At 45.0% G+C, this 24008-nt stretch overlaps 1 protein-coding gene across 1 annotated transcript in view; it reads left to right on the top strand.

The window, feature by feature from the left end:
• Positions 1–24008, top strand: part of LOC137886964 (acid-sensing ion channel 1-like) — a 40539-nt gene that overhangs the window by 13895 nt on the left and 2636 nt on the right. Inside the window, exons 3-4 of the mRNA XM_068729700.1 lie at positions 22937–23087; positions 23807–23934. Of these exons, the coding sequence (XP_068585801.1) occupies positions 22937–23087; positions 23807–23934 (279 nt within the window). The remainder of the gene's footprint in view (positions 1–22936; positions 23088–23806; positions 23935–24008) is intronic.

Here is a 24008-nt window from a genome sequence, read left to right as displayed (position 1 = left end):
CCAAAGCAACCCAGAGGGTGACGATGAGCTCCTGTTTCTCTGACAGCTCCGGCCCGTGTTGTGAACTGGAAAAGAACCAGACTCCTGGGGGAGGGTGGGGAGGGGAGGGGGGGGAGGAACAGCCCTTCTTTCCCCTGGCAAGAATGTACTTCTAGGCTCGCATTTCCTCCGGGCTTTTGTGGCCTGACGCGACAGATGTGAAGCGCCAGCCATCCGCCCACACTGCCCAGCGGCGAGCGGGTCAGCACAGCTGCGCTCCGCATCTCGGCTCCAGAACCCGTCGCATCCTTCCACGGCTGAGCCAGCAAAGTTGTGTCACCTCTCGGTCGCAGTGTTTATCCTCATTTGTTTTCCTTTTTTTTTTTTCCTCCTTCATCTCAACCCCTGCACAGTTCATCTCTCACATCAGCCCCTATGGGCATGACAATCCTCATTACGTTTTCATGTCATGCTCCCTCCTCCCTCTCTCCTCTCTCTATCTCCCTTTCCCTCCCTCCCTCTTATGCCCTTTCCTTTGTTCTCCTTGCTCCCATGACATTCCCCTTTCTTACTTTCCTACTCGGGATCGAAGAGTTTTCAAAGACGAAACAAAACAAAAAGAAATCTCGATGAAGAGATCTTGAGGATAGGTGGAGAACATTAGTGCACAAGAAGTCCCCCAAATAGCCTCTTAAATGTATCCCCACTGCGATAAACACACAAACACACTCAGAGGATTAAATTAATATTCGCCCCCAAAGTGCTGAACGAGTGGTATTTAGTGCTGACCACCTCCAAAGGCTGATTTAGGGGCAGAGTAACCACATTACCCAGATCAGCAGGTGAATACTCCGGCCTCATAATGGAGAGTAATCCCGTACGCTGAAAGTCAACTGTCAGCAGCGAGACTGCCAAACGCGGCGGGAGAGCCGCGGCGCAAAAACAGGTACTTTAATGAACGCTCGCCTCCCTCACGCCCCCGCAGGGTTAATCCCATCAAGTTTGACGCCATGTTAAGTTACAAGTCCTGCCAGCTTGTCACTTCAGTTATGTGAAACCTCAAACTCGGACGAGACGTCCGTCTGCAGCTTCTGCAGCTATTTGCATGGTGACAATACAGGAGCACTCATTCACGCCACTCGTCGCACCAACGGGACTCATCGTGACGCACGGCCGCTGTAAACGGAACAATAAACGATTGACGCAGTTTAAACAACGCGGAGGAAATAGAGCAGCTCTGACTCCGGCCAAATGTAGCTCAAATGTTCAACAAAATTCCCAGAAAATGTGAATTAATAATAAGTGTTTCCATCCACTGACATACTGAATGTTTAGGAGTTGGATGTATTGAGATTCTCCAGTTGAGTGATATTAAGCTGCAGGTGGAAAGGGTGTCAGGAGATGACGTCATTAAAAGACATTTATGTTTGATTCATGTGTTCATTTGAGATGTTAGCTTTTCAATTGCACCTGGTCACATTTGTTTTACTGATACCCCATCGCCTCTCACTTTATTTTACACTGGTTTTTTTATTTAAAATGCACCCAATAAACCCACTTTCTGTCTTTTTTCCTCCCATCTCCATTTCTGTCTCTTAATCGTTTACCTTTTGTTTTTTTGTTTTTTGATGCCATTAGATCTTCACCCCTTAAGACCGGAGAAACTGAGGCTTTTTAGGGAGTAGTAGGGGGAAGTTTAGTGCATCACCAAGTGCAGATAAAAGGAGAAGGAAGGATGGAAGAAGAGAGGAGGAGGCGTGCAGTTTTTTTGCCACAAAAGGCAAAAAAAATCAGCTTTCACAGGGAAGAGGAATCAAACGCTGTGAATGAGCTTTAAAACATCACCGGCTGCGTTAGCACACTAATAGCCTAATCATTCTTTTCACGGCTGTAACTGTAACTCCCACTTTAATAACACCAAAAAAACAAATGTGTTCATCTCAGACCCCGGAGATGTCTTACTCCATGTTGTGAAAGGGCGAACAGCCACACAGCGTCTCCATGACGCCAGCTGCTTTCTAGACGGATCAGTAATGCTGCTCAAGCACGCTCTATTTGCCCCGGCCTGAGAGGGGGAACCGCATTTTCTATGAAGACGTTTCGGACTGGGGAAGTAGGAGGAAGAAGAAGGGGTGGGGGGGTGGGGGTGGGGGGTGGGGGGGCATAGATGGGCTGAAAATAGCCCGGGTTGGCTGCGCCGCTCTTCACATGGTTTATTTATCCGGAGGATTAGTGCAGGTGACTTGAAGGCAGGGGCTCTGTGTAGGCCGGAGACAGGCTCACAAAGGGCTAGCTGTGACTCAGACTGCTGGATGGCGTTAAAGGAGGAGGAGAGGAGGAGACCCGAGGAGCAATGATGCTGCGGCTCAGACCACCGAGCTCCTCTGGACCCGCCTGGCTCCAAAGCAGGCGAATTGTGTGTTTCCAGGGGCTGGCTGAGAGACACAAAGGCCTCTGATAGAGAGGCTGAAGTCAGTGGTGGTACATTCATAAATATGTACATTTATATCTCCATCGCATTTATCTGACAGCTATAGTACAGTATATATAAGTTGTCACATTAAAAACACATACGTTTATAATATGCAATGCATTGGTGAAGATCTAACCAGCGGTCTGCAACCTTTAGGGCTTGTGACCCGTTACAAAAGAAAGGTGTCTAGTTTGGGTTCCTTGTCAATGTTTCAAACGTCTGTGAGGTGTTTCCTTCCCTTGTCTGGGTCCAGACCTTTTGAATCTGGCCGAGTTCAAGTCGACCGATTTCTTCTGGCGCCGTGACATAAAGAAGCGGGTTTTCTCGTTGAGTCAGAACTAATGATCAGCCGATCAGCGCCAGTGGCGGGACTAACGCCTTGTCAAGCTCCCGACACCGTAGTCCGTTAGCAGCACCAGTGGCTGAGCATCGGTGTCGACTTAAAACGTCGTTAGGCTGACACCGCTCTGCTGGAGACCCGGGTCGTACCGCTGGGCCCGCTGGAGGTGAAGCGAGAGAATCAGAACCAGGACTGACTGGAGCAGACTGTCAGACTCCGCTTTAAACCCGCTGACGTTTCTGTGAAAATCAAGACGGCATTGAATGTCTCCGCTGTTGCCATTGTCAGATTGAATCGCAGTCACAAGACCACCATTAAAACACAGCGTTCTGGATTTTTAATATTTCTCTCCGTATGAATGCGATATTGCTTTAATGAAGCGCAGTAGCGCAGAGGTGCAGAATATATGAGGTATTGTTAAACAGAGTGGAAGAAATGAAGCTGTGTAAGAAGAATTTAAGAGGGACATAAGGAACATGTTGGATGTGGTTTAAAATAGGTTATCCAGTCAGATGCACAGGAATACACACACACACACACACACACACACACACACACACACAAACTCCTAATAATCCTGTGTTGTCGGGGAACACGTACCGTAAACACTGCTGAATGATAGCAGACAGCACTAACCCTGTAAACAATGAAATAATCCTGCCTCAGTACAAACAGCTCTGACAGAGACACACAGAGAAGACGAAGACAGAGAGGCAGCTGCAGAATGAAACCTGCTTTCATGTCTTTTTTTTTTTCTTTTTCTTTTTGTGTAAACGGCACAAAAAGAAGCTGCTGCTGCTGCGCAGACAGACAGACAGACGGACGGGGTCTCGGCGTGTGACGAGGTCGGAGAAACGGACGCAGGGCAGGACGAAAGTGAGAAAAGACAGACGGGAGCAGTTGTAGTGACAGGTGAGGATGGGGGCTGCAGTCACCGCAGGTGTGAAGCACGCTGCGGGAACGAACGGAACGAGGCAAGGACGAACGGATGAAAGAAAGGGGAGAGAGAGAGAGAGAGAGAGAGAGAGAGAGGAAAAAGCTGAGCTGGAGGCATGTTTTTTTGTAGAACAGAAAGAATGAGGCTTATAATCAGGAGGTTTTTGAATGGAAGGAGAAAGCTGCGGGAGATGGGAACAAGGAAGGCTCTGTCTGCATGTCTTACACTGACACTGCTTTAATGAGTCGTTTATTTTAATGTGCGGGAAAAGAAAAAATCCTGCCCAAATTTACTCGGCTCATATTAACGATTTTTATTATCGTCTGAGGGAAAGTAGGAGATATTAGTGTATTTGCCAGGAGGATCAGACATATGCAACACACAATGAAACACACACACACACACACACACACACACACACACAGAAACACACACCATCACGTAGATAAAGCGCTGTTGCAGGAGGTAGTGGCATTCACAACAGCAGCAGCAGCAGCAGCCTCCTGGGAGAACAGCCAGGAGACTGATTAGTATTTCCTGGATGTGCTTTTTGCACTTTTATATCAACCTCAGACTGGCGTTTCCACCACAATTACTGAGCTAATCAGTTAACCGGCGCCGGCCTGCAGCCCGAGTCTGTGCAACACTTTTATCCGTTGTTTTCACTTCGTACCGTTTTTTTTCTGTGGGAAATAACGGCACGTCGGCGGCAGACACAGTTCACGCAGGGGAGGGGGGGGGGGGGGGGGGCCCACGTGTGGCGTATGGTCGATCGGTCGAGACCCTCGGCTCCTCTGGACGCCGCGCTCCCTTGAAAGATTATCATCGTGACATTTTGGCGATTATCGCACAGAGTACAATGCACGCTGACAGGAGAGTTGGGGAGACGGATAGAAAGACATTTACAGGCTGACAGGGAGGAGGGAAGGGGAAAAGGACAAAATGGCCGAACTGTTCGATAGCTGTCAATAATGTCTGAAGTTCACAAATTGGCTCATCGAGGTTGTTTTCGGTCGCAGCGGGCAAATGTTTTCAGCAAAATAAAAATCTCTAAAGACTGATGGGCGAACTCACAAAGAATGGATTGCGGCCCGTGAATGTGAATCGCTTGCAACCGGCCCTCTTCCTCCGTCTCGAGGTCCGATTCCCAAAAGATATAACGATATTACAGCTCAAGCACGGCCCTTTTAAGTTTTTGCAGCAAATGGCAGAGAGAATAAGAAACATGAACGTGTGAGACTGTGAGCCGCAGCCCATGACTGAAGAGGTGCAGAGGCCTTCCTCAAGAATTTAAACGTGACGGAGAGGAAGCCGGCGTCTGACGGCGTTTTCAAAGACTTCAGACGATGGCATGATTTTGATACGGAGGACAAAAGAAAAAATATCATTCAACCCCTCATGATGTTACCGCCATCTCTCTGAAGACTCATAATAATTCCACCGTGACTGCGTGTGGCTGATTTTTCTGAATTGGACTGTTTTTGCAATGAGGCTCATTTGCATAGAAAAAGGGGGACAATTTTTTGCCCCAAATGTGTGCTATTACCTGATTCAAATGCATGCAAATGGCGCAGCAGCGTCGACACACTTATTTTGCATGGCAGTGCAGTCCGGGGTGCGTTTCAGCACACCCACCCGTCCAGCACCAAGCAGCAGACAGACGCTGTAGCCCGGTGCAACACAGTGGAGCGTTACGCCGCTGGAGAGCCTGATGTTTCCTCAGGAGTTGGCGGAGAGCAAAATCGTCCGCTAAAAGAGAGTGAATGTTGGACGTGAATGAATCAAGTGGACAAAAAACTAGAAAAAAAAAAAAAAAAAAACGAGACTGCAAATGAATGCTAATGTTGCTTTGTGTCTGCTGGATGTGTTAGTGGGCAACTAACGAGTTTGCTGTATCAGCGGTTTGAAGTGATAAAATGTCAGTGGCCTGTTTACGGCTTGTAAATCCGTCAACTCGGGCGTAAATAAAGGAAAAAGAAAAGTCATATGGTGACTGAACGGCTCCCCTGGAACTCACTTATAAAGTGGAGAGTAGTTCTGTTTGCTGCCAGAGAAGGTCTCCTCTGCTCATCTGTTGATCACTGATTATTACAAGTACTCGTGTGTGTCTTTGAACTTCACACGCGGCGGAAAGCTCACACCACATTAAGTCCACTTGGCCTCCATCTGTTACTGCGTTTTAACGCGCTGATATTCCTGTGACTTCACACACACCAGTAGTGTCGGACGAGGAGGGATGAAATGTCCGTGGATCGACACTAAAGACAAATACGTGAGATTTAAAAACGATCACTTCTCTCGTCAAACAACATCAAACTGCATCATTTTTTTTGGATGAATGGACATTTTTCTCCGTTTACCTCCCACACACACACACACACACACACACACACTTCAAATACGATGCATACTGTTTGTATAATGAGACGAAATTAAACGCATCCCTCACGTCGCCATGCATTGACATTAGGTAAAACAAGCATTTCCACTTGGTGAGTGATGTTCGGATAACCACCCAGAATAGAGGACATCAGTCACCGGCGGTGTGCTCCGCGGGCGATGACAGGTATATCTTGAAAAGCAAATTGGCTGTGCGTTGGTTGTTTACTCTCTGCTGGTCGTTGTTCCTCTGCTGCTCTGATAAGCGGAGCTGAAGTTGAAGCCGAGGTGGAGTTGTCTGGCCCTTCTCTCTCTCTCTCTCTCTCTCTCTCTCTCTCTCTCTCTCGCTCTCTCTCACCTGTTTTAATTAAAGTAGCTGCAGAAAGTTATTATGCTGCTCCAGTCGTCGGCCCTCGCTTGGGTGCAGATGCTGCCGTCTGACCCCGCCGGTTCAGCCGCTCTCTCCGTCCACGGCGACGCAGCGACACCTCGGCGCTCAATTAAAGGGACCGGGGCGAGACGATCGCCGGTCAGAACTGCAGAAAACGAAGGCCCGATGGAACGGTGTGTCGCCTCTTAGAGAGCCTCGGGTTGTAATTTTGCCTCTGACCTCTTGACGTGAAATAAGAGCTTCTGCCTTTTAAATGCTGTGAGCAGCCTTCAAAGTGAGTGTTTGTCAGCGAAGTGATGCAAGAAAGTTCACACACTTCCCAAGATGACCTGATGTTAGAAGGTTATAGAGAGCTTTTGTACCATATCTCATTTGGCATTTTCTTTCAGACGTTTTTTATTTAAGCTTGTTTTTCCTTATTCTAAGACATATCGGTATCCGCTACAGCAGCTGCTGTCAGAAGTTGAACTAGTCTAACTTTGCACGACAAGAAAAAATATATAAAAATACGTAATTGGAAAGAAAAGTTGCGTAAACGACGTCTCTCTCTCTGAAGCCACGAGGCCTGTGTGTGTGTGTGTGTGTGTGTGTGTGTGTGTGTGTGTGTGTGTGTGTGTGTGTGTGTTTCGTACCAGGATGTACTCAAACAACGGGTCTCGCTCGTTCTTTTTCGCTTCCCGGCAGCAGAGAAGAGTCGCTGGATGAAAGGCGTCACGAACAAACATCACGTGTTAATCATGGCACAATTCAAAGGGATCAAAACATTGTGTCTCCCCATTGACTAACATGGATATACATCCCATGGGGGACAAAAGGAAGGACTTCCTCTCTATTTTAAACTCACATCATCGTAACTTCGTTTTTCGTCTATATTCATAAAATCTGCCAACCTTCTCTTCTAAAGCCGTGTTTCTCTGCAGTCTATATAATCTCTATATAACCTCTGTCTTCTACAGCGTTCACACCTTTCTGTCCTGCCGTTAATACGCACATTTAACCCGCAGTGGTTAGGGGAAATGCTGTTCATCAAAGGCCACTGACAAAACAGGAATATTGAACGACATTATCTTTTTCTTTCAACACTGTTCGTATCTGAACACAGGCTGAGGAAGGTGCTACATGTAGTAAACCTTTCTAGTTATTATCTGGAAGGGAATATGTAAATTCACTTGCATTGACGTAGCATTTTGTGGCATTTTCTTTTTGACGGACCGTGAACACACTTCTAGATTCACCTTTCAGCAGACGGTGGCTTATTTACACATCAGGCACCAGCGTTTTCATTGGCGACGGTGTTTCTGTCCACCTGATGAACAATGGTCTAATATTTGCTCTTCTTTTTATTTCTCCTGTGCTCCAAACTAACTGCTGCTCTAAATATCTGCCTCTTTAGCTGCTGAGTGTTTCACTGAGTTCGACGGTGCGCGGTCGGTTTAAAGAGCGCTGAAAAGAAATACCGACGCCGTGAGAATGAACCGAAACAGTGAAAGTTAAAGACCGGCAACTCCTGATCCTTTTATTAATATGAAAATATGTATTATTTGGCTTTATATGAAGCAGAAGAAGGAGCGTATGCTGAAGAGAAATGATGTGTGTGGAGGGGAGGTTAATTAAAATAGTAAATAACTTAAGACAATAACCTACTTATGGAAGGCCACTGAGCAATCAGAGCTTTAATCCTTACACTTTCAAATTAATTTTGGCCTTATGGTCCCTCTCATTATAACCCCGTTGTTGCTTGGTAACGAGGCAGTGATTGGGTGCCCGCATGTGTGCGTGTGCGTCTTTTTTTTTTTTTTTTAAAGAGTTACCAGAGCCCCGTGTTATCACCTCTGACACCTTATTAAGGACGCCGCTGTTTTAATTACACACCGATATCGGCGAATGGAGATAATTTTGAGTGGCGTCCATCACGTCTTCTGTGAGAGAGAGAGAGAGAGAGAGAGAGAGAGAGAGAGAGAGAGAGAGAGAGAGAGAGAGAGAGAGAGAGAGAGAGAGAGAGAGGATGGCGTAATAAAAACGAGGAGGAGGGAGAGAGACAAGAGACGTCCAATTTAACACTTTGTTTTTCACTTCACTCATTAACCTCTCGCTGTCCTTTGTAACTAACCAAGCGTCCTTCTCTTTTCTGCTGCTTTTATTCTTTCTCCACACCGTTACAAAGCAAGAATACAAACAAAGCAATAGTTCCTTAATAAGACTGGTTGGACATGTGATTTCACAGGTCAACGCCGAATGTGTGTGTGTGTGTGTGTGTGTGTGTGTGTGTGAAGCCAATTAGCGACCGGAGTCGCTTTCCACACAGAAAATGAACAGGAAGTGAATTCATACCACCATAGAGTCGGTGTTTTTTCCTCTTAGCTTCCACCCAGGGGCACATAAAGGGGACGATAACATACTTTTAAGTCAGTGATTATATGTTTCTTACCAAAATGCACCTTAGCGGTCGTAACCTTTCATCTTTAGGTCCACAGGACTACGTATTTCCTAATGCAGTTGTTCATCTTCTGCACTGAGGGGACTTCCAGAGTGCCCAAAATATCCCACTTAGCAACTCTATTGGCACATGGAGCCTGATGACCTCATTTAACAGCCGGAATAAGTGAAAAACACCCGCGTAGGTGTGCAGGGCCTTTAAATGGACCATAAAGAAGAGGATTAATCAGGTTAACAGTACCTGAACAATCCTGAATATCCCCCTTTTATTTCACAGCGGCTTATTCTCATTCATCGTCACAGAAGGGACCTATATCCCAGCATGCATTGGGAGTACCCTCTGGACCTTCTTGCTGTGAACCAGCAGCAGAACATTAGCTTATTGCAAAAATGTATAGCTTCAAAGAAACCCCTTCACAGAAAGAATAAAAAGAGGAGCAGGAGCGCTTCATCTCGGTTCCAGTTGCTGTAAACAACCAGCTCAAGTCATGAGCGGCTCATGATCAGCTCCACTGCAGGGTTTGGATGTAAACTCACCGTGGACACTGAGCGCTGCTGCTGTCGAAACGCTCATAGAATGTCAATGTGGGAGCTGAGAAGGGTCTATACGTATGAAGGAGCCGGTTGTGCCATGCTGAGAGGAGTTTTTAATATAGTTTTATAAAGAATCACTGATGGACTTATGATTCTCTCCTGAAGGGAGTCATCCAATCCTCAGCAGCGCTGTGCCAGTTTCCATGCTGCTGGCTTCAACAGCCTCTCTATTGGATCCTGATGTTTTCCTAATAAGAGTTGAATTCAAACTTCCCCTCTTTTTTTATATAAACACGACTAAGTTTTACCAGCAGATTGTCAATAAGCAGATGCTGCTGCAGATTGGGTGGTCCTGCTTTCCTCTCTGATTTTGAGCTCATCAAGTCGTCGTTTGATCGCGTCGTGTATTTTTTATTTTTTTTCCCCGATAACAAGGAACGCCATCGCCTCGAATTGATGCCTCATCATTAGCTGCGCCTCAGACCCGGGCTGCTGAAGAGGACTGCGGCGTTTTCTTTTATTTCCCTTCAGCACGTCTTTCACTCGCAGGGAAAATGAGCAGACGGACAGACGGACGCACTCTCTCGACAAGACAATCGGACACCGAATCTCCATCCAAACAAGCCGTCGCAGCCTCCCGATATCCTCGGTTTTTGTTTTTTTTTAAGTCACCATGGCAACCTCATCCTGCGAAGAGGCTGCACGGACCTGACCCTCAACTTTCCCCCGACACCACTCGCTGGCTGTACGCTCAGTGGGATTTCTGAAATGAACCCGTTCCCAGAAAAAAATAAATGAAAAAAATAAATCAGCGGAAAAGCTTTTTTTTTCTTTTTTTTTCATCCTCTAAATGATAAGAGAGAAAAAATTAAAAATCCATAAAACCGTTCGAGGGAGAAAAATCAGGAGAAATAATTTATAAGAGACAATCGTTTACAGATGCAAATCAATTTCATATCCATTTGTCACAGATTGTACTGCCTCTGTTCATAATTGCTACCCTCCATCATTTCCTGGTTGTGTGAAATATTGTTCGAAATGATTTTTTTTCTTATTTTCAGCAGCTTCCAATTATTTTTTTGAACGTTTCGCAAATGGCCTCAGATAGTTCTGCCATTTCAATTTGCACTCACTCTTTCACATCCGCAGTGTGTGTTTTTTTTTAAACTCCCTGTCTTGTTAGTGTGACTTCAACATCGGGATTCGTTTACCAGCTTTAAAAGGGAACTGTGTATCACGACAGTGTGTGGGTAGCATGAACAGCAATCAGCATCCCTCCACGTTGCCTGTTGCCACGTTGCCACGTTGCCTCTTGCCTTCATCACCCAGAGCCCCACAGCTCCGGGGCACCGGCAACACGGAAGCCAAACGTGGTCCGTTTGGACGTACCGCCCACGAAGCGGCTCCCCCTCTAAGCCACAGAACTATTTAGACTTTCTCTGTGACTCATGTGAGTGCAGCGCGATTGCACGGCTTCATGCGCCACTGGGCAACTTTTATTGGATTGAACAGGGCCCCGCCTCCTTTTCTGTATTCAGTTTCTCTTCCTGCATCCATTCACTCAGCCTGCCAGCTGCTGTCAATCAAACGCAGACACGCCCCCTCCGGCCAGCTGAGACGAAAAGGAGCCCAACAATCCTTTTTTTTTTTTCTTCCTTTATATAATAGTTTTTTATTATATATTATCCACAAATAAAAACACGTCGACATCATTTAGGCTGCAGAACGGGATGGATAAATGTGATTTTTAGCTGGACTGAAAATGTGGTACATGTCTGCTGTTTGTGTCATCGCCTGCTGTCCTTTGTCCTCTGACAGGACACAGCAGGGGTCTCGTTTCACCTGAGTGTTTATTCCCCCCTAAAGACACGCATCCATCTAACCAACCGGAGAAACAAACACAGTGTGGAGGCGACGACGAAAACCCGATTGATTCTTTTGAAACACGACGCACAACATCAGCAAATGAATAGCTGAGCTTTGGCTCATTCCTCTTGAAAAGTAAAACATATTTTCTTTCAGTCTCTCCAAACAGAATTAGCGATAACTCATAGGCAGGCTCTACTCATTAATCTTTAGGACGAAGAAACTACTTTTAACACTTATCTTCTCATATACTTTTACCTTTGTGTAAAGCGTGTTTACATAACTCTGCTCATCGATGGAGGACTCATAAGAGACGGGGCGTAAAGTTATAAGATGCTGTTTAATGATTGCTGCCTGCAACTGCAGCATTAAAAAAAAATGATACAGTCAAACCTGCGATAACTTTTTTTGATTTTTTTTTTTAATCTGGTCGCTTGGGGCAGCGGAACATTTTTGTGAACGCAACATTATATCATCACTTTTAACGTTGACGGAGAACGTGTGAAGCAAACTGCTGCTACAGAGCAACACCTGGTGAATGTAAGACACGGATTCTCTGTTTCGTTTTGGCTTCGCAGACTCCTGAGGGAAATGTCCGGACATCGGGCCTCCGCTCTGTTCGCCAGCTAGCTGCTAGCTGTTGTCTGGCTGCTGTTTTGCTGTTGAACAGGTGGCGGTTTTTAGCACTTGAATGTGACGAGTCGGACAGCTGAAAGTCTGTAAAGCTGACGTGAGTAACTGATGTGTTACCCCCTCCACAGTGTCACATCATTTAATACATTGTTATAAAAACATTGATTTTAGCTGCTTCAAACGCATTTTTTTCATGAATTTAATCACACTCTGAAGCGGTTGAATTAGTTCGACCAACACGTTGTCTGTCTACTGCTGCATATTCTACAGGATTCGTGCGTTTCGTTGGGCGCGTTGACCTTTGTGTCGTCTGTTATCTCGCCGCCCAGCTTGAACATTTCCTCGTTGTCCCTTTTTGAGATCGGGCAGGTAGCGACGCGGCGTGAATGCTGCGAGTTTGGCCGTCTTGGGGTTTTCTTACACGAACCATCTGCGAAAATGAATTAATCTCTCGGTATTCAGCAACCGCATGTGACAGGCTGGCAAATCTAAAGCCTCAGCGGATTTCTCTCAGCGGAGTGTGAAATTTGTCACAAGGAGGAGGTTCACTCCAGGGAGAGCGCCGCGGGGGCCTTTTTTTTTTTTTTTTTCCCCACTGCTGACAGTTTTCCCGCCCTCTAAACTGCACCAAAAAAAAAAAAAAAAAAGTGACGGCAGTCCCCGTAACGACCGCATTCCCCGTAACGACCGCATTCATTAATTGAAGGTTCGTCCCACCTCCGCTGCTTTGGGAATAGCAAAAAAATGAAAGTGAGGAACGCGGGGTTTGTTAGCTGCAAAGAAACAAGAGAGAGGTGCTCCCTAACTAGATGTTCCCTAACTAATGAGGGTGATGGCTCCCTCTCCGCTGTTGGGACGCAGTCTCCGATGATCAAATTGGCTGCTAATCAAAAGCTCGGGGGAGGGGGGGTGGGGGGGGGGATTCTTCCTGTCCAGTTTCCAACATGGGGCAAATCCTACCGTATACGAGCTGGTCTCAAGCTCATCCCCCTGAGGAGCTCAACTACGTTATTACAGCCACTCAGATGTTGAATCATGGAGCTATTCCTGAAATAAATCTATGAGTACTCTATTGTGCAACTGAGCTGTGTGTGTGTGTGTGTGTGTGTGTGTGTGTGTGTGTTACGAAGGTTGTCCTGAAGGAATAGAGATGTATGTATGTCACGCATCATCCATCAGAGCATCCTCATTGTGCATCCCTGCATGCATGTGTAGTGTTACCCTCTGACATATTACCATATGTCTATACTTACTTACGGTCTTTATCTCGCCTCAGAACATGTGGTCTTTTTACTTATTGATGGGGGGGGGGGGGTTTCTTCCAGGAAGCCGTCCGACCGCTGCACAACATCCACACAGCGTTTCTGTTGTCAAGCTCTCCCGTGCACACATCGCTGCACCTCAGCGACACTGTGAGGGGAAAAAAAAAGGGGGGGTCGGGAACTCCTTTTTTAAGCGGATTTGACTTTAAAAAAAAAAAAAAAAAAAGTCATTAAAAGTAACTTTAACATGATACACAGTTTAATTAAGCGAGTGAAGACGGTATCGATTTCAGTCGGCGTTAATTATGGGAAAAGTCCGGATGAAAATGTGCAAAGTGAAACATGCAATTTGGGGAGCCTTCTGGGGCCATTAGGGAGTTCAAGGTGTCAGGTGAAGTGACAGCCTCTTGACTTTCCTAAATGGAGTTTTTTTCCTCCATCCTGCTGGAAGTTGATTACGGCTCATTCTAATACAATGCATATTATTAGACATGCACTGAGGAGACATCCGCACAAATTTAAATATTCAAATGATCACACACACACACACACACACACATATATATATATATATATATATATATATATATATATATATATATATATATATATATATATATATATATATATATTGACAGACAGACTGACATTTACGCACTGTAGCCGCCAACAAAACATCTACCCGTTGTAAGCCAGAAGTATTTCATCGACCGCCTGTTACAGCTAATCATATGTCATTCACAGATAACCTTTTGTCTTGGGCTCTGCAGCCAGACGGACGCGCAATCATCTGTCTCCGGAGATTAATCCAAACCCGCCTAAACCGACCCGTCGTCGTTAAGCTCGTAGTGATTATTCATCCAGATCCATCTGGAGTAGAGGTTAGCGTGCTTAGCCTATAGCAACAGATAAGATAATGATGAAACAATATAAATAGGTGTTAAAATGTCGTTTCAGGCGGGTTGTCCTTTCACCACAAGGTTCGATTCCTCGGCTCCTACTGTCCGCATGTCGAAGTGTCCTTAAGAGACACTGAACCCCAAAGTAGCTCCTAAAACACTGAGGATGGGTCAAATTCAATGCATGTACGTGTGTGTGTGTGTGTGTGTGTGTGTGTGTGTGTATGTGGCGATTAAAATACATTTTAAGTGAATTCTTCCGCTTTAGCTCACAACTAGCTTACAGCACGTTGTGTTGCAGTTGATATTTCTACGGTGAAAAATCGTAAGAGCACTGATGCTGACTTATTAGTGCGATGAGGTTATTTATTTGCATTCTTCACAAACCGTGTAATCTATATGTTTTATTGATAATATCATTTTGAATGATTAGCTTGTTGCAGAGTAATAAGCTCATGTGTGAGAAAACTGGAGAGAAACTGACCTTTCAAGTCCGGTTGGCCCAACAATAATAATTTGTCCATTTTGACATTTGTCTTTCACATTATTTTGGTGTTTTTTTTAGGTTTTCTTTTCTAACTTTTTTCCTGGTTTTAGCCTCGTTTTTTTGTCCGATTTTTTATTTTTTTTTGCCTTAGTTTTCATCAACGCCGCTGTTGAGAGCATCCTGACAGGGAACATTACGAAGCGGTTTTTGGGACCACTTTACAGGACGGAAGCAAGGGAAAAAAAATGTGTTGGGGAGCACCAGCCACCCCAACAATGGCCTCTACTCTCTGCTGTTGTCAGGGAAGCACCACTGCACCCTGGAGGCAAGCTTAGAGAGGACGAGGACTGTTGGACGCCTTCGCATCGGCCGCAACATCATGTCTGCTTTATTAGAATCAATTTGTATCTCTTCTCTTTTCATCTATTACCTTTGCATCGCACGTCCATCTTTTCTTCTTGCACAACCTGCACTCGACATGTGAGGATTTACTCCTAGTTAACCCTGCTGTCTGCTACTTTAAGTGCCCTCAGCTGTAGTAAGGCCTGACTGGGGCCCGGGGCTGTTTACCCCTCCATGTTTACTCAGCTGTGCGTGACGAGAGGACGGTGCACTCCGGAGTTATAGGGCCAGCTACTGTAGCCGCCGCTGGGGCGTCCTCTCTGCATATATATATATATATATATATATATATATATATATATATATATATATACACACACACGACTGGCACAAGCAGGCAGGCGAGGAGATTTGTAGGCGACGGTGAGGATTGAGACATGCAGAGGAGGTTGGCACAAGGGATGGAGAGAGAGAGAGAGCGAGAGAGAGAGGCTGTGATGATGCTGAGATTAATGGTACATGTCACAATTTGCAAGCAGTGCAAGTACTTTTAAACTGCCATCGAGCTATTTTACTTTCTATAATTATATCGGAAAAAAAAATGTACGGTACAACTGCGTCACACGACTGTCCGACGGTGAACGTCTTCGCCCTCTAAAGCGGCCATTTACCATCTCACTCTACTCTACTTTCGGTCACTTGGGAGAGAATAACTACAAGAGCCTCTATAGAAAATTGAACAGCTCTGAATGAATGTGAACTGACAATTCTGAGACATTCATGTCGCCCATCCAAATTCACAAGACCGTTTTTTCCATTATTCACCGAGAGGCTCCTGCGCTGCATTTTTCAGTAGTTATTTCAAAAGTTGCTTTTGAGCAGAAATTTCCCTCTCTCTTCATTTTCGGAGAGAGGCAGGTGGGAGGAATCACGGGGAGCCTTCCCTCGGGGGCGTTATTTCCTCTCAGTGTGTGGTGCGAGTCCATCCACCGCAGAGACCAGGGATTGCATTAAACCAACAATTAGTCGTCCTCAGAGACAGATAGAGGCCCCGCAGGCGCCGCTGCCTCCGCTTGATCCGCCGTTATGTTGTTTTTGTTGTGAATTCCCCCCCCCCCCCCCTTTTTTTTTTTTTTCCTCGGGAAAAAATTCTCTGCTGATTTGGATCCCAGTGGGCCTCATCCATCAAAAATGATTTTAAGCGTTCGGTGCTATTTTAATTGAGGATTAATCATTTTCCGGATTTATTCATATATCATTTGGGCTGTAAAACGTCCAAAACTGTAGTGAAAAATTGTCAGCGAAGTTTCCCCAGAAGCCAAAGGTGACGTCTTCAAACAGATATGATGATTTTATGGTTTTTAAAAATGATTTATCGACTAATTGTTTTAGCTCTAAACGTGTTGACAGTTGTAAATAATGACTTTGTTAAATAAGTCATTTAATAATTCTGTGTTAAGAGTTATTGTCCATCAGAAGTGATGTACGTTCACTGCTGTAACTTTATCCCCTCTTACTTCTAATTAGTATTCGTGACTTCATTGGCCAGACAACTGACAGTGTTAAAGTGGAAGACACATAATAATATATATCAGTCGCCATTTTTTAGCAGAATGAGTACTTTTACTTTTGATATTTAAAGCAACTCTTACTGTTGATACTTCTGCACTTAAGTAGGACTTTCACTCATAATGGAGTATTTTGAAATGGTTGTATAACTACTCTTCCTCAGGTAAAGGATGTGAACACTGGACAGTATCGTTATGCATCCAAACGTGCTAAAAAAAACTATTATATTGTAACACCTGCCTGATTCCACCGGTGTCTCAGATGCACTTTGTCATGCTGTGATGGGTCAGCAGCACAGTCTTTGATTTGTAGATGGAGGCAGTTCTCTGAGGCATATATAACTTAAGTGAATACACACTTCCATTTTTCTTCATATGATATGCTCCCCGCTCTCCTGAGGTGCCCTCTTACCCGGCGTCATGATGCCATCGTCTCTGAAGGTGATAGGTACTGAGAGCCCGGACGGTGTCTGAGAATAGGATGAGCGAGGAGGAGGAGGAGGAGGACGAGGAGGAGGACCGTCTCTCTGCTGGCCTGTGAAATATTCATCAAATGAAGCGAGGGGCGGGTGGGGAAGTGCGGCAGGAGTCCACAGGGGGAAAGAACATCATAGCTCGGGAGACGCAAGGGAGGGAAGAGTGATGCAGACCGGGGAGGAAGGAAATGTAGGAGGGTTAGAAATATTTCTATTGTGTGGGAGCTGGTGGCTGAAATCCCAAATGCGATAGATAAAAAAGGTCCCCTCACAACAGTGGAGGAGGTTCTTTATGATGTTTCATCTATAAAGCAGCAGGTAAAGTGAGACAGAGACTGATGATGGTTTCCTAAAAGTATTGAATTCTGACATTTAAACTGATTCCCGACTCGTTTTCCTCGGTTTATAGCGGCTCATGTCCGCCGGTTTCTCCTCCGTTGTCAATAACTTCAGGAGAACTGGACATCTGAACCGATTAGGCGATCGTTACTCGGTCCGGCCCAGCGGCCCGCGCCGCCCCGAGGTGTCGTCCAACGGTCAATGCTGTGGACACAATGGTCTTGATTTGCATGATCAATGCTCACTCCTTATTCTGACTTTGAATACAACGGTTCAGCCTCTTTACAGATCTGTAGACAAAAGCCTGATAAAGCTAATTCTTGAGAACAATCCCCAACAAATACATCATTTAGTTTCCTTTTCCTTGCTTTTTTAGTCAACTAGCGGTGTTGCTATTCAGATGGTCAAGCAATGCAATTTTGTACATTACATTACAGTCATTTAGCAGACGCTTTTATCCAAAGCGACTTACAATAAGTGCATCAACATTGGTAATCAAAAGAACTACTAGTCACCAGAAGTCATAAGTACATTTCCTTTTCCAAACAAGCATCTAAGAGCATGAAGCAGAGCATAACTCAGAGCCAAAGTGCAGAAACAAGAAAAACAGTAAGTGCTAAAAGTAATACGAATACAATAAGTGCAACAAGCTAGTATGAAAACAATAAGTGCTAAGTGGAAGGCTCAGGGTAGCACTTACAGACATTCATGGTCACCAGAGGATAACTCCCACTTACTTTGTTGCTCCTTTGTCATTTCCAATGGCAACACCGTGAGGTTGATATTTGTGTGTCTCAAGAAATAGATAAAAAAAAAGTTTAGGAATCACCAAGGTTATTACAAGTCATCCTCAGGGGACCATGAATGTCTGTAGCAAATTTCACGGCCATCAATCCAACAGTTGTTGACGCATTTAAATAAAAAAAACAAAAAACGTCAAACTCACGGTGGTCTCTAGAGGAAAAGTCGGGGGACAAAGTCACTGAGCGTCATCCTCTGGGGACCATGAATGCCCGTGCGTATTTGCATGGCAATCCATCCGATAGCTGAGATGGTTCAGTCTGGACCAACGCGGCGGACCGACCGGTCAACAGACCGACATCCAACCTTGGAGCTACGCCGCTAATGAGGCTAAAGATGCTTATTAAATATTGATATTAAACATTCACTTTTCACCTTTTCGACCGCTTTGAAACCACTTTCATAAAGACGGCAGATATTCATGCAGCTGTAGTGTTTTGTCAGAGGGGCCTTTGGTCTTCTCTCTCTAATTAAGAGAAGGTTGTTTTTTTTTGTATGGAGCCTTTTAGTTATCCATACCCCCCGAGGAGCGGGTCTCTTCTATTTTATTTAACTCTATTCTTCTTTATTTTGACCATCAGCGATGAGTGACGCAGGGTCTGATTCCATGTTCAGGGCATCGTTACTACACACACACACACACACACACCACACACACACACACACACACACACACACACACAAGCTCCTCTGTGCCTCTGGCTTTCAATCCCCTGCCTGTAGTTTATTTACTCTCTGGAGAGGCTCTTTGTTCCACCCAAGACTGTTTATCAGCGCGGTGAGTCAGCTATTCATTTTAGAACCAAACAGAGGAAAGGGGGGGGGGGGTTTGGCTCATGATGCTTTTTTTATTCCTGACAAACGGTAGTGATCTGACGCCAAGATCGCCCATCGCAAAGAGCGTAAACTGAAATGAGTCATCGGTCCACCGTGAAGTTCTGAGTGTTTCCTCATTGAACTGAGGAACTTTTGTGCAAAGTGATCACATCAGTTCAGACGACTCACTCGTGCATCGTGATCTCCCACTACGTGATTTCAACGTGACACGACGATAAAATGGTCATATTGAATTATCGTCCGGGACTACTTTCACTCTATCGGATGAATTGCCATGACATGTGGTACAGATATTGAAAATTGGAATACGTTAGGTCAAGAGGAGGAGGAGGAGGAGGAGGAGGAGGGTTGAACTGAATACATCAGACCTCACACACACACACACACACACACACACACACACACACACACACACACACACACACACACACACACCTCCAGTATGATGTCGCTCCAGGTGTTAAATGATGTCACCCTAAATCACCTTTGATCTGAGAAGTGTGTCTAACCACCCCAAGTTCAAGGTGAGTCGTCAAAAACATTTGTAGGTTTTAAAGAAAAAAGAGATTTTGATACAAAACAAAAAATACTCTGGAAAAAATGCACTTGTTTACCATGTAACAAGAGATTAATGAGTAATAAACAAATAGACGGAATTTGAGAAATGTATTTTGTTCCATCATCAGGCAAATATTTAGATTTGTCCAATACTTAAGTTCATGATCAAATACCTGCAGAACTAGACATGGAATAGCCTCTGCTAACATGCTAACATGCTAAGCTAAGATGGTGACCATGGTAATCAGCATGTTAGCGTCGTGATTGTGAGTGATTTTAGCATGCCGGTGTTTATCTTTTCCTAATGAAGCCTCACAGAGTCGTATTAATATTAATCCCTTCATTTATTTCCATTAAGTGTATTCATGTATGAAGGCAACGGAGCAAGTTTTTTTTTTTTTTTTTTTTCCAGGTCATCTGAAATCTGAATGAAGTCTAAATTACACGAGCTGCACAATAAGATGCATAAGAAGTGTGGCTGTGCTTTAGTGCCGGTCATCGTGGGCCGCCGGCTGCTCGCTGTTGCATTTTAAATAGCATTTTTATTTTTATTTTTCCCAGAGATAGCCGTTTTCGCCGTGCGGCTATAATAACGGTGAAAGTGTTTGGCACTTAACGGAGACGGCTTTAAAAAAAAAAAAAAAAAAATCTTTAAAAAAAAAAAAAAAAACGTCCCCGTGAAACAACACAGCGCTAATGGATTGAATTTACCCGGCAGAGACAAACCCTCAGAATGCAAGACGTCGCTAAATGGATGAGAAAGTGCACGGATTTGTGTTTCAGGGATTCTTTAAAAAAAAAAAAAACCTGATGTGGCTCTAAAAACAGACGCGTATAATCATCTGCATAATGATTAATTACAGCGGAGCTCTGTTGAGTGCTTTTCAATACATGGGAAATTGTGTCTGAGTGACGGCTTTATTGATCACGGAGCTCTGAATGTTATACCCTGTTTAAACCGCAGTCAGTGCGTTCAATTCTGTGGAAGAAGAGGATTGATTTCCTGAAGTAGCTTAACAGTAAAGGAGTGATAAAAGCACACGCGGGTCACAATTAACAAGTAAACTGAACTTTCAGAAATCACAGGCTCTCTTTGTCGCCCGTCGTCCTTCGTGTTTCTTGTGATTTCTGCTGCAGAAAACCTTTTTTTTTTTCCATATGCGCACAATCACTTATTAACTCCTCATGACAAGCAGAAGGAGCCGTATGCATTCTGCGCAGGCTTTTCGTGCATTAGACATGTTTGATGTTTTCCTCCTCACCACCTCTGTCACATCAACTATTCAACGAGGGGCTAGGTTACAACTGTTAGCCGACATCGGCCTCACTTCAGCGGATCAATCAAGATGCTGGTGAACGCCGCGCTCCCGTCACACACACATGGTTTTTACATTTCTGTAATGATTTATTTATTTACGAAGTACAGCAAGTGCAGCCGCTGTGTGATCTGACACATTTATGCTTTCATTTTGTGCAGAAAAAAAGGGGAGAGCCCCGCCGATAGCTGGGTTAGTTCTTACGGATCTTTCTTCACAGATCAATACGTGTGAAGGCCACCGGCAGCAGGTTGATGGAAGACTGTGTAGTTCAAATGAGGCTCTGTTTACCGGATGACTGTTAGCCATGCTAGCTGCTTAGCTGGATGACAACGTCAGTCTGTCCGGACTAAAACATGTTGCTAACTATAAAAACGGATTGAGAAGAACGTTTGTACAGAAACCTTCGGCCCACAGCGGACGAATAATGACTTTGATGTTCCTGACGTCTTCGCTGCAGCATCAGGTCAACGTTTGCATTTCTCCAACACTCAACGACCAAATAGCTTTAGCTGTACTTTGCATTTAATACTACAAATGTTAGCATGCTAGCCTTAAGATGCTAACATCGCACCTAAACGTTAGCGTGTTAGTGTTGCGCGGGGACGTTAGCACACTGATGTTAGCGTTTAGCTAAAGCGCCGCTGTGCTCGAAACAGAACTTGTTCGTACAAAGTGAAAGAATGGTTTTGTAGTTTGTTTGAAAGGCAGAGTGGAAAAACTGGTCGTCGTGAGAGAGAGGAGGGAGGAGGGACGTCGTCTAAATTGTGGGGTTACCATGAGTACATGTTCTCTCCTGGAGGTGCGACTTGATTATTCAGCTGAAAAGAACAAAATAAATGGTCGAAAAAAACAGAGCAGTTCAAACCCTTTCCCACCTCCACACGGCCGGCCAATCACGGTGTGAAGTGGGTGCGTTTGTCGTCTTTTTAAAGTTACATAAATGTTCATAAACACCCCCCCACACACACACACTGATTCTGACATCGCACAGGTTTAAGGTTAAACCTTATCAAACCTGTAGCGTACAGCTGTAGTCCCGCTCAAAGAAACGCTCTGACAAACACCTGCAGGTCTGTCAGTACGAGTGTGACTGTGCGCACTGCTGTCTGTTTGTCGCTCGCCGTGCATTTCCCCCCCTCAGGTTTTGACGTCTTGCTTTTACAACCGGCTGTCTCTAACTGACCACGCTGATGGATGGCTGGAACGTTGAAATTTGCGTGACCCAAACTCGTTCTTCAACAATTACGTGGTTGGTTTGTTCTTCCTAACCCTAGACATGTCATTCTGTGCCATAACGCTGAACAATAGCCTGCTCCGAGCGTTAGCAGCTAAACTCCCACCCCACTTTCCCTCTTTCTGTCCCTTTCGCTTTACGTCCCTGCTCTCCGTTGCTCCCTGCTCTCCCACTCTCTCTCTCTCCCTCTCCCCCCCCTCTTCTTCTCCCCCCTTCATGGGTTATGTGACTCACACTACACTTAACGCTCTGGTGCGAGATTAACTCTTTGCCAAACGCTCAGTATTCATCCGTTTTATTTACCGTCGTGCCATGTGGGTTTGTGCCGATATCTCACACACGGCTTTTTTTTTTTTTTTTTTTTTTTCGATCTAACATCTTTGGCTTTACCTCAAACATGAAAAGGCTGCCTTCTCACTGGCTGGCGATGCGTGGTCTCCATGGTAACATCAGGTTCATTATAAAGTGCCATAAAGAGCATGCGAGGGAACGTTAAATCCCCAGTCTGCGAGTCTACGTCACCTCACTGGTTTGATTGTGTAACCCACAAACCTCTCAGGAGGACTTGCTTTAATCACTTCCCTCTAATCTCTCTCCTTTACTCACCTCCTTCTCTTCCCGTCGCACACGTCCTCCTTTCCTCTCACGCTATCGCTGTCGTACACACACACACACACACACACACACACACACACACACACACACACACACACACGTTCACACACCCATAACAGACATAGAGCCAAACACTGCCCCCCAGTGGGAAATCAGTGGTGAGAAACCTTTTTGAAGTTTTGCAGAGCTAATAAAAAAGAACCCCAAAAATCTCTCTCATGTGTCTCTCAGGTCTTCACTCGCTACGGGAAGTGTTACACCTTTAACGCCGGCGGTGACGGACGCCCCGCTCTCTTCACCACCAAGGGGGGCATGGGCAACGGACTGGAGGTCATGCTGGACATTCAGCAGGATGAATACCTGCCTATCTGGGGAGAGACAGGTGAGGCGTCGCTGTGTGCATGGGGCGGTCCTCAATACCCCAGAGAGTGAGACTCTGCAGCGCTAGGAGAAGTATTCAGATCACACCACACTGTGAGAACACCCCACGGCAATTCAAAACCTTGAACTTTGTAAGTTTTCAGCTAAATGTACTTAAGGTATCAACAGTAAAAGTACTCATTGTGCAGTAAAATGTTCCCGGGTTCATAGTTCTGATGCATTAATGTTTATGTTGCATTTTACTGCTGCAGTTTTTAACTCGCATACTGTTTAATCTACAGCAATGCGTCATGTTCTATAAGATCATAAGTTTGTGGCGTCGCACAGAAAAGCAGCCCTGTTTTCAGGTTTGTGACGATGCATTTGTCAGCTGATGCAATCAGGTTTTTAAAAAAGTTTGTTTATCTTATGAAGTAGGAGAATTTTTCTCAACCCATAAAGAAACATTTTAAACCGTCCGTTTATCAGAAACATTCAAATTTAAAATCAACAAATCTGGACTTACGTGGTTTTTACTGCATAATATGAAAAATGTGAATCTGAAGAGAAACTAATGCTGTCAGACAAATATGTAGTACAATAACCTCAATGTTGTACTTCAGTACACTAGTTGAGTAAATGTGGGTACATTCCGCCGCTGCCCCTCGGAGACAAAGCTCTGGATTCATTGGTGAGACACATTTTCACGGCTCTGATTCAACATTCTTTGAATTTCTGCAGATGAGACTTCATTTGAAGCCGGGGTCAAAGTTCAGATCCACAGCCAGGACGAGCCGTCCTTCATTGACCAGCTCGGCTTTGGCGTGGCGCCCGGCTTCCAGACGTTCGTCTCCTGTCAGGAGCAGAGGGTACGCCCCGTTCCTCTTTGATCGTCTTTGTGCGAGTGTTAAAACGGGTTTTATCTAAAAAAAAAAACCTGCAC

The sequence above is a fragment of the Cebidichthys violaceus genome, unplaced genomic scaffold (assembly GCF_023349555.1).
Source record: "Cebidichthys violaceus isolate CVI_PGR_0920_01 unplaced genomic scaffold, fCebVio1.0.p SCAF_47, whole genome shotgun sequence".
NCBI classification, from domain to species: Eukaryota; Metazoa; Chordata; class Actinopteri; order Perciformes; family Stichaeidae; genus Cebidichthys; species Cebidichthys violaceus.
The sequence above is the reverse complement of the archived record's forward strand: the minus strand, read 5'-3'. Positions and strand labels throughout refer to the sequence as shown.